Source organism: Paramacrobiotus metropolitanus, unplaced genomic scaffold, assembly GCF_019649055.1.
Source record: "Paramacrobiotus metropolitanus isolate TYO unplaced genomic scaffold, Prichtersi_v1.0 Parri_scaffold0000001, whole genome shotgun sequence".
Taxonomy (NCBI): domain Eukaryota; kingdom Metazoa; phylum Tardigrada; class Eutardigrada; order Parachela; family Macrobiotidae; genus Paramacrobiotus; species Paramacrobiotus metropolitanus.
In genome coordinates this window covers 1,141,178-1,157,145 of record NW_026570221.1, presented here as the reverse complement: position 1 = coordinate 1,157,145, position 15,968 = coordinate 1,141,178, and the positions used below count along the sequence as shown (strand labels likewise).

General features: G+C 44.1%; 2 protein-coding genes across 2 annotated transcripts; both read right to left on the bottom strand.

Annotated features, from left to right (window-relative positions):
* Positions 1-131: 131 nt before the first annotated feature.
* LOC129581677 (trehalase-like) lies at positions 132-3,461 on the bottom strand. Its single transcript, XM_055472889.1, has 9 exons — positions 3,138-3,461; positions 2,506-2,845; positions 2,154-2,347; positions 1,753-2,066; positions 1,423-1,608; positions 1,044-1,279; positions 850-970; positions 663-769; positions 132-590 (listed from the first exon to the last, which is right to left on the bottom strand). Exons 1-9 carry the CDS (start codon positions 3,308-3,310, stop codon positions 366-368), a joined length of 1,896 nt encoding a protein of 631 aa, XP_055328864.1. The 5' UTR covers positions 3,311-3,461; the 3' UTR covers positions 132-365.
* Positions 3,462-3,640: 179 nt separating this feature from the next.
* Positions 3,641-15,632, bottom strand: LOC129581685 (uncharacterized). The gene is made up of 4 exons (XM_055472900.1): positions 15,333-15,632; positions 14,820-14,889; positions 7,023-7,073; positions 3,641-5,877 (listed from the first exon to the last, which is right to left on the bottom strand). Exon 4 carries the CDS (start codon positions 5,815-5,817, stop codon positions 4,885-4,887), a length of 933 nt encoding a protein of 310 aa, XP_055328875.1. The 5' UTR covers positions 5,818-5,877; positions 7,023-7,073; positions 14,820-14,889; positions 15,333-15,632; the 3' UTR covers positions 3,641-4,884.
* Between the last annotated feature and the right edge of the window lie 336 nt (positions 15,633-15,968).

Below are 15,968 nucleotides of genomic sequence, written 5' to 3'. Positions count from 1 at the left end.
TCTTTTGGTCGTTTTATGATTGCCGCGGAATGTACCAGCCAAGGGTATTTTGGTACCGTATGCATGTATCGATTTAAAAACATGATGCCGTTCTATGTTATCGAAATAGTAAGTACTAAGCAGCAGGAAAGTTACCATCAGTCAAATTCTTTTTGTTTTGTTAGACAACATCAGTACAGTTAAGGGTCCAAAGTTTCTGACTCTAACAGCAGGACACCGGAAAAAAGGGTGAATCCGGAAATTTCCCCGTAATTAAATATTAACTCTATTTAAATTATAATTTGGATCACAGCTTCCAGTATCTGTTCAGCAGTCCTTACGTATAGCAGTACACAACGGTGAACAAAACAGCACCCTTGATTAGGCTATGACGGTGCACTCGTCCATCGTGTAAAAATAATCAGAAACACAAACGTGAGAATGGATACGGGTGCTGCCCTCACCGGGGCACTGCTAGGAACGGGCGTGACCTTTAGATCCTTTGGAAACATTTCCAGCAGTCGCAGAATTCCACCGTTTGTCCAGCCGAATCCTTCCTGTACGACATATTCGCCACCGGATCCATACTGACCGGGAAAATTTGCGTGATACTGCACAACATTCGGGAAAACAACGATATAATGTGTTAGCAGCATCGCATTGTGTGTAAGGGTGTGCATTACCTTCTCATAAAAACGTCCATGACTTTGTTCACCTTTATAAACTGCGCTGACCCATGTCTGTGCCCACCTGATTGCCTGAGCACGCATCTCGGTGTTTTGAGCAAAACCTTTATAAATTACACGTAGAATAATTCAGTATTGAAAAAACTCTGGCAATGCGAGAAAAGTATAACTGTTACAATCGTACCTTCAATCAGCATAAGCTGCAGCGGCGCCCACGCATTCGGCAGATCCCACTGACAGCAGTTCGTTGGCGACTGATACAGGGAACAAGGAAAACCGCCAGAAAATGCGGTGATACCTTTGACCTGAAAAACTATACTTTTACTTAATTCAATAAAGGGCCAAAAATGTTGCTATGAAAATAGTTTTGACACCTACATCTTGTGAGTTAAGCACTTTGGTCAACCGTTGGGTACTGGTGACATTGACGTCGCGTCCATTACACCGTGTGAAGATGGGCACAACACCACTTAGATAAAAGTGCTCCAATTGGCGGCTTTTCAAACTATCATAATCAAACCAAACACCCTTGGCTTCATTCCAGAAAACGGCTTCCACAGCGTCTCCACGGTCCAGTGTCAAGTTGCGGTACTTTTCGGCGTTCACAGTGTCGCCTGAAAAACAATGCCAAAGATGCCGGATTTCCCTCACGAACTGCATTTACTGTACTCCGCTAACTAATAGTGGAATCAGCATAATACTGTGTACAGCGTTGCCATAATAAAGGTCAGAAAGCTTCTATCAGCGGAGGACGTACCGGTGAGATTGTAAAAGCGGGATAAAATCTGCTCTTGTGCACAGATAACCGAATTAAGGTCAACCGGCACAATAGTTTCCGTTCGTATCGTGTAGAATTCGGACTCGCGTGTATCCAGCCATCGCGTGGAAAAATCCCATCCACTTTCGGCCGCTGCGGCGATATTCGTAAAAACGAAACTTGCGTCTGTCATTTGAAACAAAATACATGGTCACCTTGAATATTCTATGCGCGGCGTGACTTACTGATGACTTTATCAGTTACATAAAAGTCTTACTACGATGAAAACGGGATACGATTCTTCTGTTTTATATGTTCGGCCCAACTTACCGGTTTTGTTATTGGCATGCAGATATTTCTGCCCACTTTCGTGATCTTCGAAGTAGGATTCTGGACGTGGATGGGTAATGTCGCCTCGGTACACGTTTAGCTTGTGCGTTTTCCCACTAACCGTAACATCGATAGCTCGTTTGGTCATCCAGAAATCATGCTCTTTTTTCAGCACTGGAAGCAGTTCGCGAATCAACGGCAGTGGTTCTTGCACATTGTAATGGTCAAAATAAAGGGCAGCCATGAGGGCGAAGAAAGGTGGCTGTGACCTTTTCGAATAGTAGACACGATTTCCATTAAGGATGTGTCCAAATCTGCAAGCAACTTATTTTACCGAATGCTGCAATCTGTGTACTGCATAAACCACAAAAGCGAGTATGTCTATAAAGCGAGAAACATACTTGTCAATAAGATAGGCGAAATTCCTCAACATTCCTGCCACCGTTTCCGGCATGTTGGAAGCCAATAGACCTTCCATTACCCAGTAGGAGTCCCAGTAATAAATCTCGTCGAATCGTCCACCGGGAACAATGAACGGGTGGGGTACGGAGATTATGGAATGTTGTTCGGGAAAATCCGAAGCATGAGAAGAAATCTGAGTTGAGAGGCGAACTTTTTTAAAATTTGGGCACGGTTATGCTTGCGCACTGAACGGAGAATATAACGAAGATCGGACGTCACATGTTTTTTACATGAAGAGTAAGTCATTCAACCAAGCAACGCTTTTCTAAATCTAAGTAGTTGCTGTTCTACCTTGCGGCCTAAATCGCGCCATTTGTTGTGCAGTCTAACGGCGAAATCTTTGAGCAAAGAATCCGTGATTTCTGCCGCAAACGGCAGTCCGCCGTGCGTGACATTTTTGAAATCGGACGGGGTGTGCACCTCCAGATCGCTGTCCAGGGGATCAAAATAGCTTTCCACAAAGTTACGGACTGTGGTGGCATTCAGGTATGCCGGATCGCCCAGGGCGGCAAAATCCGTTAGCGTCTTGTTTACTGGATAGCGTAGCGGAAGATCAACGAAGGATTTGGAATCATTAAACAACCGCATCATTTGTACGGTCTGCAGCAATGATCCATGGCAAAATACTGGACTATAAAAGCAAAAAGAAAAAGAATGTATAGAACATAAGCTAAATTTTTCGCCGGTGAGGATTGATTGATAATCGTAAAAGAGTTATTTTGCTATATAATGCCAACTCATGCAGCTTAAGTAATTACTCTGTACTGTACTCAGCAAAGGAATTTGTAAATAACTGCACTACAAGCAAGGTTTGTTGTTACAATTTGAAACTTTAGTAATTGAGCTAAACTTTAGTACTTCAGCTTGTTTGAGCTAAACATTGAAGATAAATAACCGTAAGTTACAAGCTAAGTTGTTGTCACCTGTCACATGGTAAGCTTTCGGAAGCCGAAGCAGCCACTGGTTCAACAGCATTCTTGGTGAATGATTGTGGAATCAAAATGGCTTCGCTCAATCCACCCATGGATAAGAGCCCAATCCAAACAGCCGAAATCTGGATGATCCCCGAAAAGTTGGTCCTTCGTTTCTGGGTCATTCTTAACGAAATTGTAACTATGTGCAAGTGTTTACGCACAGCTTGTATCGCTGTCGTTAAGTCAAACCCAGCGAAAACAAGGACTACTATTTACGCGAGTACTCTATAAAAGTCTCATCATTACAACTGTCATGATAATTAGTCCAGGAAAATTTCGTGAAGTTCAATGCTAAATTGTGCCGATTGTGCAGGTTATCAATGTGATAACATACAGGCCGCGATAAACACTTGTGCCAAGCCGTTGAACAGCCGCCGAATAGCGAGGATTATTGTCTCACGAGAGTGACATATCGCGCGTAAACCGATATTCCTGTGCTGTCACAAACATATAAAACCCACCCACGTGCATCCGATAAAGTAGTTTTCGGGAGCCTTCCGCTGCGCAGACTTTACGGAATACCGAGAGTCACATGTTTGTACAGTATTAGTGCCACTGTGACATTTACCTTTTGTTTATTCAGTGCAACCGTTGTTTGTCATATCTATTATTATCTATCAGCAATAAGAGTATGAAAATTATTAGTACCCTGGGTTGGACACAACGTACTTAATGCACAGCAGCTTCGCAGTTTTGTGGTTTTTCCGAAACTACGCATGTTTCAGGGTTCCAAACAAAACCGCAAACAGCTTTAGCAAACATGACAACACAGCTGTTTCCCGCACAAAAGTCCAAAGATATGCAGTCTAGCTAGATCTGTAGATTGCAATACACTATCCTAGTCTCGGAGAAGCGTCTACGCTGTACAGAGAAATGACAACGGAAACAACATCTCCTCGAAATAATCGCTTTTATTTCAATGAAATAAATGCTAATCAGCATCAAAACAAATCTCTAAAGGTGAGAAAAAGGGCATGAAACCAAGGAAAGCTAGGAAACGATGTTAACGGTTCCGATGCTGGCACCCGAATGGCAAAACATGCTTTTGCATGTGTGCAGAATGGCGAATGGTGAGCCGATCCCGTGATGGTGAGGCGAACACGCCAATATCCTGTGCGCTACGCACAACACTCTGACATGCCACGGGACGGGATGCCGAGGCCCCTTGAGGCTCAAAAACAGGAATGGGAAAAGTGAGAAAAATGCATATTAAATGCAACATAGTGAACAATTCTTATTAAAAAAATGTGCCAATTATTCCATCACAGGTTAGTGAGAACACACGCTGCAAAATGCGGCGTAAAATTAATCAAACGAGTTTCAAACTCGTAACAAAAATCCGGTAATTATTCCGGTAAAATCCCATTCAATCCTGCATTAATCCTTGTTATGTTGCAGGTTTTCCGATCCATTCCCGGGTTTCCTCCAATCATACGCATTGTTGCGTCGATCCACGACATATATGCAGCTTTGTGCATCTTCGGCGATTTTATTCATTTGTTATGCAATTAATGGACTACGGCAATTCGTTAACCAAGTATTGTGCACCGATTTGTGCTTCTACGGCTTTTCAATTTTTTGTTTAGAGCTGATCGAAATAAATTCGATTTTAATGCACTCGTTGGGCTTTTACGGCGATTAATTTTCGGTATACACATTGTGTACTACGGCGATTTAATTTTAGCATTTAATGCTTTTACGGTATTTCTAACTGCGGTTCAGCATTAAGTACATTAAGAGCGTCGCTCAGTACGGCAGACGTAGTCTTAATGTCGGCACTATCATCCAGCATATCCACTCCTCCGTTGCCCCCTGGATAGTACAACGGGTCAGTATCGTTATCCGGGATGTGTACCGCAAAAATCAGATGGTCCACATCGGTGAAGGTCGAATCCTGGCCCATTGCTTCCAGTTCGTACTGCCTGTCCCGCAGGGCTTGGCGGGATGGATAGAGAAAATTATTCTCTATAGACGGCTTCTCATCCGTCTCCATTACTGCTTCTTCAAGCAGTTTCTGTGCACTTCCTGAAATCGTCAGTGATTCCACCGACGCCACGACATCCGTTCGCGGGATTTCGCTAGGTGGCGCAGTGATCACTGCAGATTCGGTATTCACAGTCGGCGCTACTACAGTTGCAGTGTTATCCGCAATTACTGATGCAGCATCAGCTGTCTCCGGCGTTTCGTCAGTTTCTTCAGTGTCCATTGACACTACGGTTTTCTTCGGTTCAGGTTGAACCGTCTTACTAGTCGACGGAGTGTCAGGGGAATTTGGGGCGACTTTGCGCTTTCCTTGGCCCTGACGTTCAGCAAATCGTTTAACGAGATCGTAAATTCCATCATAATGTCCATTATGGATAGCTTCGGTCTTCAATGCATCGATTTGCATGACACTCAGAATGTCATTTAAGACTTTCGCTTGTTGTTCCTCATTTAGAGGTTCACCCAGGCGATTAACGTAGCTTTTTAATCGGCGATTCTGTTCCTCTTGCCGGTATGTCCGGGCCCAGTGATGAGCGTGGCAATTGCCCATTAATGCTGAGAGGATAACCAAAATGTACTTCTTTAATCCCCATCCGATAGGGATCGTATCCCATGTAATTTTCATGGGAGCAGTTTTTCGCTGCATCGCACATGCGGCACGGCAAAAGAACCAGAACTTTGCTGGATCCGTGTCCGGTAAGATAAACTGTAGGAGGAATTCCTCCGGTTGTTCGGTATATAAGATTTTAAACTGGGAAATTAACTCCCAGTCTACTACGGTAATCTCAATCAGTTTTTCCTTCACTTGAACAACTCTTCGAGCTGTCTCCTCTCTGTCTTCTTCCAGTTTACGCTTCTTTTCCTCTTCCCCTGGCGAGGGCGTGCTTTGCACGCGATAAGGACGCGTCTTACTGGATATTGCACTAACACTAACGGCTGGCGACGGCGTTCGCGATCCCGATAATTTCGGGATGATATAGCTCTGTTCTTCCTTAATTCGTACCGAGTTCGGACCCCGTTTGAAAGTTCCAGCCGTCTGCTGATGTTCAACCGGTGCCTGTACGATTCCCATCGGAGTAGGAAACCTAATTACGGCTGGCTTCAAGCCAGTTTCCTTCCAGAACGCCGGGGGCGGTTGCACTTGCAACTGAGGTCTAATCTGAGTCAACACCTGCGGCGTGTTGTACACATGCTGCGGTATCGTAACTACTCGAAGCTCTTTTCCATTAGGAGCGTCTGTTTTCGTCGGGGCAAAAGGACCTTCCATTATGAAGGATTGTCCCCAACGCTGCCTATCTCTGGCCTCTTGTTGCTCATGGTCAGCAATCAGCTTTGCTAATCGCTCGTCGGCGTCTGCCGGTGGTTTCGGTGATTTACTTTGTTTAGGCTTTGCCTTCAATGCTGTTTCTACTCCTGCTTTTGCAGGTGATTTAACAGGTTTCTTCACGATCGACTCGTAAGGCACTTCTTCAACTTCTTTTGAGGCTTCTGCCGCGTCACTCTGTGCCTTTGCACGCGCTATCATGGCCTTTGCCACTCTTTCTGCTGGCGGAGTAATATGCAGTTGATCAACTGCGGCTATTTCCTCTGGTTGGGCAGCAGTCGCTGCTAACGGGTGTCTGTATGATGCTAAGTCGCGTTCCCGATTACTACGCAACAGTAGCTCATATTCGGCATATGATGCCACTATTACTGGATCAGTTTGCGTGCTACGTGACATAGTCACTGGAATTACTTCTGGTGCCACATTGGGCAAATTACCGGCATTTTGAACGTTCGGGGCAGCAAATCGCTGCATCGGTCGGTATGCTTGATTTCCCGCCAAAGGTGGGGCGAAAAATCGAGGATTACCTCTGCCAACCGGTCGGTTCGGTCGCTGATTGCGGTCCATTGCGAAAATATCTGCAATGGAAAAAATACACAATTTAATTGTGGATTTTTTGTACGGTATTTTGATCAGCTTCGCTTTCCTATCGTGTTTCAATTAAAACGATCGTTTTAATTTATCATCTTATTCTTTACGTACTTTGTACGGTAGTTCAATGATTACACGGTTAACTCTGGTGTATCCATTAGCGCTTTTGCGCAATTTCAACATGAATCGTTTTTTTGGTACCGATTTATTAGCGCTATTGCGCTGAATATTATTACCACCATCGTCTACTGTTTCCCATTCCTCTGTATCAGTTACGGGGGAATTATTTGCAGGATTATCCGCAGAGGTACGGACCACATCGTTATGGGGAAGTTCGCTCAGTCCGTGACTTTCTAACAAATCTTTAATTAGTAAAATCTCGCTCTTGCGATCTTCCTCTGTAGCTTTGTACGGTTTAAGTCTTTCACAGTTTACAATTCTAATTTCTTCCGATTTATCGGAATTAATTCTCTTTATTTCCACGGCATTTGTGTATGGAAATCCCACGATTTCCCATGGTTCTATTTCGAATTTACGACGGAAAGACTCGGTCTCGCCTTTCTTTTTCTCTATTTTGAGAATAACTCGGTCTCCAATGTTATATGTATCTTCGGATCGACGTTTGTCGAAACGTTCGGCATTCTTTTCGAATTCTGTATTTATATGAATTTCGGCGATTTCACGAGCCCGTTTCAGATTATACTGGAGATCTTCCAGGTAGTCCCGAATTGTCGGGTGATCTACCGGTAAATTGGTTTTTGTTTCAGTATCCGCAGGAATAACCTGCTCTCTTCCATATAACATGAAATAAGGTGACATATTTGTCGTTTTATTCGCTACCCGGTTTTTACCAGCAATAACAAACGGTAGGACTTTGTCCCAATTGCGCTCGCGGCCATCACTGGCGTACATCGCGAGTGAGTCGGCAATTGTTTGCATTTGTCGTTCGACAAGTCCACGCCCGATCGGGTGATACGCAGCGCCAAAATGGTGCTGTATTCTTAGTCTTTTATTTATTGCTTCCAATAAATAATTATGGAAATGTGTTCTTCTATCGGTGTTCAGAATTTGCGGTGTTCCATACGGCAGGAACACGTCGTAAATCAAGAAATTAGCGACGGTTTCCGCCTTTGCGTCGGGTATCGGTTTTGCAATTACGAATTTCGTAAGTTCATCTATCGCCACGGCGATATAGGTATTTCCCCGTGTTGTTTTGGGCAATGGCCCTTTCAAATCCACTTGCATTCTAAACCACGGCTCGCCGATAGCAATCTGCTGTAGCTTGCCTGGTGGCGCTTTGCGCAGTGTCTTGCGATGTTGGCATGCAAAACAATGATCTACGTACTTGATAATCTGAGAGACCATATTCTCTCAGAAGTACCGCAAGGCGATCGCCTGATAAGTTTTGGCGCGGCCTAGATGACCGCTAGCCGGTGCATCGTGCATTGCATGCATGATATCGACTCTCATGTGCTTTGGCACAACAAATCGGCGATTAATTCTGCCGTCTTTCTCGGAGATTTTATACAATACTCCGTTCCACAATTCATAACCGGAATAACCGGGGCGTTTAAGCAAATGAACGCTTTCTACGCGTCCTTCTAGTGCGTGAATTATACGCTCGATATTCGGGTCTTTCTCTTGTTCTATCCTATAGAACTTGAAGTTATCCTCTTCCTCCTCATGTTCAGCTCCATCCTTAATCGTCACTACACAATTGGACGGAGTACTAAATTTAGAGTCCTTAAATTCGTCCCAGTCATCGTCTGGGCATTCGGTAGCTTCTCCCACCGGGTGTCTACTCAACGCATCAGCGTTGTCACACTGTTTTCCCGGCCTATAAAGTATCGTCATTTTATGACTGCTTGGCTGGAGTGCCCAGCGCGTTAAACGGCCATTTAATCCCTCTTTGCGGGAAACCGATCGTAATAAGTTAGTTAAAGCTTGATGATCGGTCTGTACCGGAAAATGGGAGTATTCAATAAAGTGTCGAAATTTCCGACACGCGAAGACTACTGCTATACATTCAAGTTCTGTAATTGGATATTTCTTTTCAGCATCGGTGAGCAATTTGCTCGCGTAAATAATCGGGTGTCCATCCTGGTGCAATATCGCACCTATTCCTATCGTTGATGCGTCGCATTCTATTACGGTCGGCTTACTCGGATCAAATTTGGCCAATACTGGCGCATTAATTAATGCTGATTTTAAATCAGCAAATTCACTATCGTGATCTACGGTCCAGTTCGATTTTACATCGATTTCTCCTTTTAGTAGGCCGTATAAACGGCGCGTTCTACTAGCGAAATCTTTCACGAATTTACGATAATAATTACAGAGACCGAGAAATGATCTCAAGTCCTTTTCGGTCTCCGGTTTCGGATACTTTTCTATGGCAGATATTTTATTAGGATCTGTCCTAATGCCGTCTTTGGACACGATATGCCCTAAGAAATAAAGTTCGGTCTCGCCAATATGGCATTTACTAGGTTTCAATGTGAAGCCAGTTTTTATTAAACATTCACACATTAAACGGATTTTCCGTTTTAGATCTTCAACGTCTTTTGCTGCCGCTATTATGTCGTCCAAGTATGCGAAAATATTTTCGCAATGGACATCAGATAAGGTGCGGTTCATAGCTTCCTGAAACGTTGCCGGACCGTTACACACTCCGAACGGCATCCTCAAAAACTCATACAGTCCATCTTGCGTAATAAACGCAGTTTTTTCTATAGAGTTTTCGTGCATTTGCACCTGCCAGAATCCTGCATTGCAGTCGAAGCCACAATAATATTTGTTGTCAGCTACCGCTTGCAGTAACTCATCCGGATTAGGAATAGGATAATTGTTTTTTTTCGTAGCGTCATTAAGCTTAATGTAATTAACGCAAAATCGCGTACCGATGGTTCCATCGGGATTTTTCTTACTAGCTAGTACTACGGGAAAACACCAGGGAGAATTCGATTTCCGAATTATCCCTTTCTCTAGCATTTCGTTAACGTGCTCTTGAATAATTTCGCGGCCTCGCCACGAAGTTCTATGCGGTTTACACTTTATCGGTGCAATATCACCGGTATCGATTTGGTGTTTCACGATTTGTACGTCGCCGAACGGGCGACTCTTTGTAGCAAATAAGCCAGGATATTCAAGAAAAATTTCCTTGATTTCCCTGATTTCTTGTTCAGTTAAATTAGGATTGATTTTTAATTCATCTACGGCTTTTTTAACAGTTTCCTGTTCCTCTGGTGTCATTTCTGCCAACATTGTGGCATTAACTTGAATATTTATATCGGGAATCTCCTCGTACGGTTCTAAATAGCCAATAAATTGGCCTTTCTTAATGGACTGCCGCTGATGTTGAAAATTAACGAATACCATATCAAATTTATTGTTCAGTGGTTTAACCACTCCTTCCATCGGTTTTATCCGCCGCTCCATATACAGGAGCGGACTTGGAAGAAATAAAAATTTGTCGGTATCGAACTGCTCGTCTGCATCGAAATGGACATTCACTGTCGCCCAATTAGTACCCGGATTAATTAGTAGTTTGTCGCCGGCGAAGACTTTAATAGGCTTAGCGCGTGTACCGCGGTAAGTGGGGTTAATGTTCGGAGACTGGGAAAATTCCCAAGTCGGAGGTTGATTAATGATCTCGGCAGAATCAGTGGGCCCTACCAATTCTGCATTTACGATAATTAAATTATTAGGATCCGGTACTACTTCGATGCTAGCTTGATTAATTAAATTATTATTATTAGTTTCGTTAGTAGCGGCAGTATCGAGAGTATTCCTCACTACGATAGACGGATCGTCTTTTAAAAATTCAACTACCCGCGCCATTGGCGCAAAACTGACTGACCGATTATGGTTCGCTACGGTTTTTACAACCGATTCATTAGCGTAATTGTTGAGCGGTTTACACTCGTTCAACTGGTAAGGCAATACTGGTAGCTTACGCCGTTCTAATTGCGCTAATATGCGCAAAGGTGTCCGTAGTACATACGGCAGTGGTAATTTAAGATATTTAAATATTTCGTTCAGATATTTCTGTTTCTCTTCCAACGCGTTATATTCTGCTTTATATTGCTTCGCAAGATTAGCTACGATTTCTCCTGCTTTCGCAGAGTCGATACCGGGTACCGGTATTTCATCATCCATAAACAGGTACATTATATTTGTACCATCCTCTTTAGCCTTAATTAATTCCTGTATTTCTTTTACGAGTACTCTGTACTCTGCCCAAAGGCGCCGAAAGGTAGCTTTCGCTACTAGCCTGATTCTTGGTTTTTTTTAGCACCGACTTACGGTTAATATACTCTTCTGATTTGTTTATTGTGGCATTTGCCACGGGTATCGGGAAGACTTCGCTCCCTATTGGTACGGTTTCTTCCTGTACGGCCTCTTGTGCCGATGCTACTGGTTCACCAGTAATTTCTCCCGTTGCCACGGGTATCGGGAAGACTTCTTCCACTACGGTGTTTGTCGTTTGAATAACCGGCGACACCGGTTCGTTCATTATTAACGGCCCCGGTTTTTTATCGGGTTGATATTCTAAATACCGCAATTTGTTGTGCCGGACGGCATAAAATTTATCCAACAAGAAATCCTGCCCCAACAGTACTTTTATTTCATCGGTCGTTGGCTTAATATAAGCCGAATGCAAAGATTCGAAATCTTTAATTTTAATTGCTATTCTACAGTAATGTGTAACGAGGAATCCACGGACTCCTCCGATACCGCGAATATGTAGCGGTTTAATTAACGGTATTCTTGCAGCTTTAATTTCGTTCACAAATTCACTAGAAATTAGTGAAGTCTCCGCACCGGTGTCAAGCATCACCGGCACTTCGCAATAATTTATTATTGCTTTCAGCATTAATGGTGCGGTTCTCTTGGGTTCGTCACTGTCAGTTAAAGTTGTGAAGTTAATATCAGCATAGCTGATATCCGATAATTCATCGGCATCCGTTTCGACTACTCGTAATCCATTGATTACAGTTTCTTCGGTTTTATCCGGCGGTTTGGGTGGAATTGGGTCGGTAAAGCCGGAGTTTACCGCCCCTCCTCGTTTTCCTGATCAGCCAAACCGGAGAACGGATTATTATCCGGTAACGGTGATCCTGGCGTCGGGCGTACCCGATCTTCTACTGGGCCAGCACTTTGGCGGGAATTACTCCTCGGCCTTGCCGGCGAACTAGGTTCACTTCCTGACTGACTGCCACTACGACGCTGATAGAAATCGGCGGCATATCGCCGATTTCCAGTCTCTGGATCGTGATAAGCGAGATATGTAGGATTCGCGCATCGCGGCTTATCGCGGAACTGACACTCTCGGAAGTAATGCCCGCACAAATCACAGTGCTGGCAGTACTTCACTACTCTATTACCACGCAAGGTTTTCTGCAAGGCCGGTGACCGATCGGCCACTTCCTGTATTCTGTTAATGTTGTTTGCCCATTGTTCTTTACGAGACGGTGCGCGATTATCGTCCTGGTTAATTCGGCTGTCGTTACTCTCAGCTTTGCTGATATTACTACGAATATTATTATTATTATTGTTATGATTGCCGTAACTCGGTTTTCCATTGTTTTTACTACTTGGCCGCGGCGGGCTGGCTGCCGCTGCCGCGTATGACTTCGGTTGTACTTGTGCTGTTCGCACAGTGACTACATCGGTATCCCTCTCTTGTTTACGTCGGACGTTACCAATCGGAATAACGTATTTTTCCGGATTATTCGATGACAAATATCGCAGTATTTCGAGAAATCTCTCGGGAGTATCCGGTCGCATAACTTCCATTTTGTCATGGAGTTTTTCATGCGGTTTTAATCCGCGCATTAAAAACGACACGAATTGTTCAGGTGTGCTATTAAACCCAGCGCGATCGCGCAAAGTCATCATGGCCTGATAGTAACTCTCCAGGGTTTCCTGGCCAGGTCGGTAATTACGGTTTGTTAGCTCTGCTAACGCGTTAACTGATCGTTTTGAATCGCCAAATCTGGCGATTAACTGCTGTTTCCATTCACGATACGTGATGGGTGCAGCGTTGGAAGTTATCAGCCCATTGTACCACACAATGGCCTCATCTTCAAGGCAATATGCCAATTCCGTAATTTTCCTCTCATCTGTAGTCCACCGATTTGCGGTGGCTGCGTGATCAAATTTTATTATGAAACTATCGATGTCCTCCTTGCTACCATTGTAGCTGGGACGCGGTACGGGCTGTCGCATCACTTCAGCCAAATCCGATTTTCTCACAGGACTTACGGTCCTGCTTTGTCCGATGCCTGCTCGCTGAATCTCCTCCCGCAAAATACTGCGGATAAACTGCTGCTTGTCAGCACTCGGCATTTCCCGGGAATTATTCTCGTTCATTGCCGAGGGTGTATGCTGGACACGGGATGATTCTGCTTCAGTATTGGCGGCATATGCCCTGCTGAGCGGTCGCTCGCCGTATTCCACGGCTTCCGGGTTCATTTGCCGGTCATATAATACTCGGTAGTCTTTTGCTAGTGAATTAAATTTCCCAATTAGGGATCTATGTTCGGTCTGGCTCTCGTGCAACATAGACTGGAGATGGGAAGTTTCCCCTTTTTGGTGAAAATTATCAGTTTTCATCTTTTGGTGTTCCTTCCAGGTCTGATCCAAGGCTATATCTTTTTCAGCTAATTGCTGGTTTAGATCGGCATTCTTACTGCATAATTCATCTGCTTTTCTTTCAATCCGGCAATCGCCGTATCTTCTCACCTATTAAGGCTCGTAAGCCCAATACGATCTTTTCCATGTTCTTAAAAGAACTATGTGCGTGTTTGTACTGGTTCTTATGATGTTGGACTTCGTCCTCAGCTACTTCCAATTTTCTTTGCAAATCTTTAATTGCTACTTGATTTGCCGAAATAGTTTCGGTCGCTTGTTTCAGTTCCACAATAGTGGAACCTGTTGCCGGCTTAGCCGCAGAATTTAACAATTCGTTCAAGTTGGCTGTATACGATTGCGTTTTACGCAAGGTAGTCGGTATCACTGTCACAGGTTCCTCTTCTTAGTCCGCCGTTGCGGACTTGTTAAGTTCACTCTCGCTTACTTGAGAAAACAACCCCGTCGTGGCCGTTGATTCTGTAGTACTTTCAGACCGTTCTGGCGCAGGCGCGCGTTCCTCTTCCCGATTATCGAGATTAACTTGTCTAACTTTGTCTGGCGTTAGCGGCCTGAAAAATAACTGATCAGGCGGCTCCATTACTGGTGTATCGAGGAGATTATCTCCTTGATCCATTTCGGTCGCTTTACGCGGTTTACGGGTTTTATCTTGGAGGACTTTGTGGGTAATTTCCACACCTGCCTCCTTCAACTGATTTGTTTTACTGCGAGTAACCTTATCCGGTTGTGGAGCTCCGCTTGTGCCAGCCTTTGCCGGGTCGTCGGTTATCCCTTTTAAAACTTTGCTAGCTGATTTCAAGACGTCTTCTACGCCCTGTTTCAACCGATCAATAGCTGGTTGTTTCCTTACTGGTGAACGATTTACGGGCATTATGCCGTCAAAACTCAGACGATAGAATTCAGAGTTGAATTCTAAACTTATTTCGAAATAGGTTTTTTACACTATATGTGCAATGCACTGCATTGTAGGTCAATGCATTTTAAGTATCGCCGCTTTGCAGGCTTGGCTGTACAGGATAGAAATTTGGCCTGGGCGGCTATAAATAGCCTGCTTGGTTAAGTCTATTGTGTGGCTTTACCGCTTCTCGAGCATCACATAAGAATAGCTGGTATCGATAACGATCGGTGAGTGCGTCGACTTTTGCCAGCCTGCAATATTCAGCAGATTCCCTGAATTCTTTATTGGAACTATCGTTCCTTTATAACAGAATATCGTCGATATAAACTGTCACTGTATCAGTGACTATCACTTTAACGGTTACATTGTCAATTACGACAACCATAACGTTCTTCATTTTGGTGTAAAATGATCGCGACCACGAAATAGTTTAAATATAATATTTTAGATTATTCGGAAACGTTCGTTTCCTTCCTTCTCCTCGCAACTGTTAGACCCAACGAGAAGTCGCAGGCTCGTACTGGGAAATAATCCCTTATTATCGTAAAATTCCATAAAAAGAATCACGGTATCAAATTTAATTGTCCCTAATTCGGGAAAAGTACGATCCCTATGATTCGGGTTACTTTACAGTAGAATTAATCTACTAGTATCTGTGCAGTAAGCTTACGAGCTTACAAGCAGGAAAGCTTACGAGTAAGAAATCGCGTTCCTGGGTTCTTCTCCTTGCTGGCGGCCGCGTGCCTTCCGAACCAGCGACGCTCCTTGCTTCTGTACGGGTTCTTCTGCTGCTGGTTGTTGTGGGCTATCGCTGGTGACCCGGGGTCTCCACTGAAGAAGAGAAACTTCCGTGTTACAGCGTTTGTGAGTGAACGCTGTTGAGTGCAAACTAGAGGGAATGACGAGGATCTTAAGGCATCTCCACCATCTCGGAGAAGCGTCTACGCTGTACAGAGAAATGACAACGGAAACAACATCTCCTCGAAATAATCGCTTTTATTTCAATGAAATAAATGCTAATCAGCATCAAAACAAATCTCTAAAGGTGAGAAAAAGGGCATGAAACCAAGGAAAGCTAGGAAACGATGTTAACGGTTCCGATGCTGGCACCCGAATGGCAAAACATGCTTTTGCATGTGTGCAGAATGGCGAATGGTGAGCCGATCCCGTGATGGCGAGGCGAACACGCCAATATCCTGTGCGCTACGGACAACACTCTGACACTAGTCTTGTTTTACAGCATAAGCAATGGAGATGGAAACCACGAACAGCGGTAGAAGTATGTATCGAAACAAAAAAGCGGCAAATCGGCTTCTCAGGAAAATTTAAT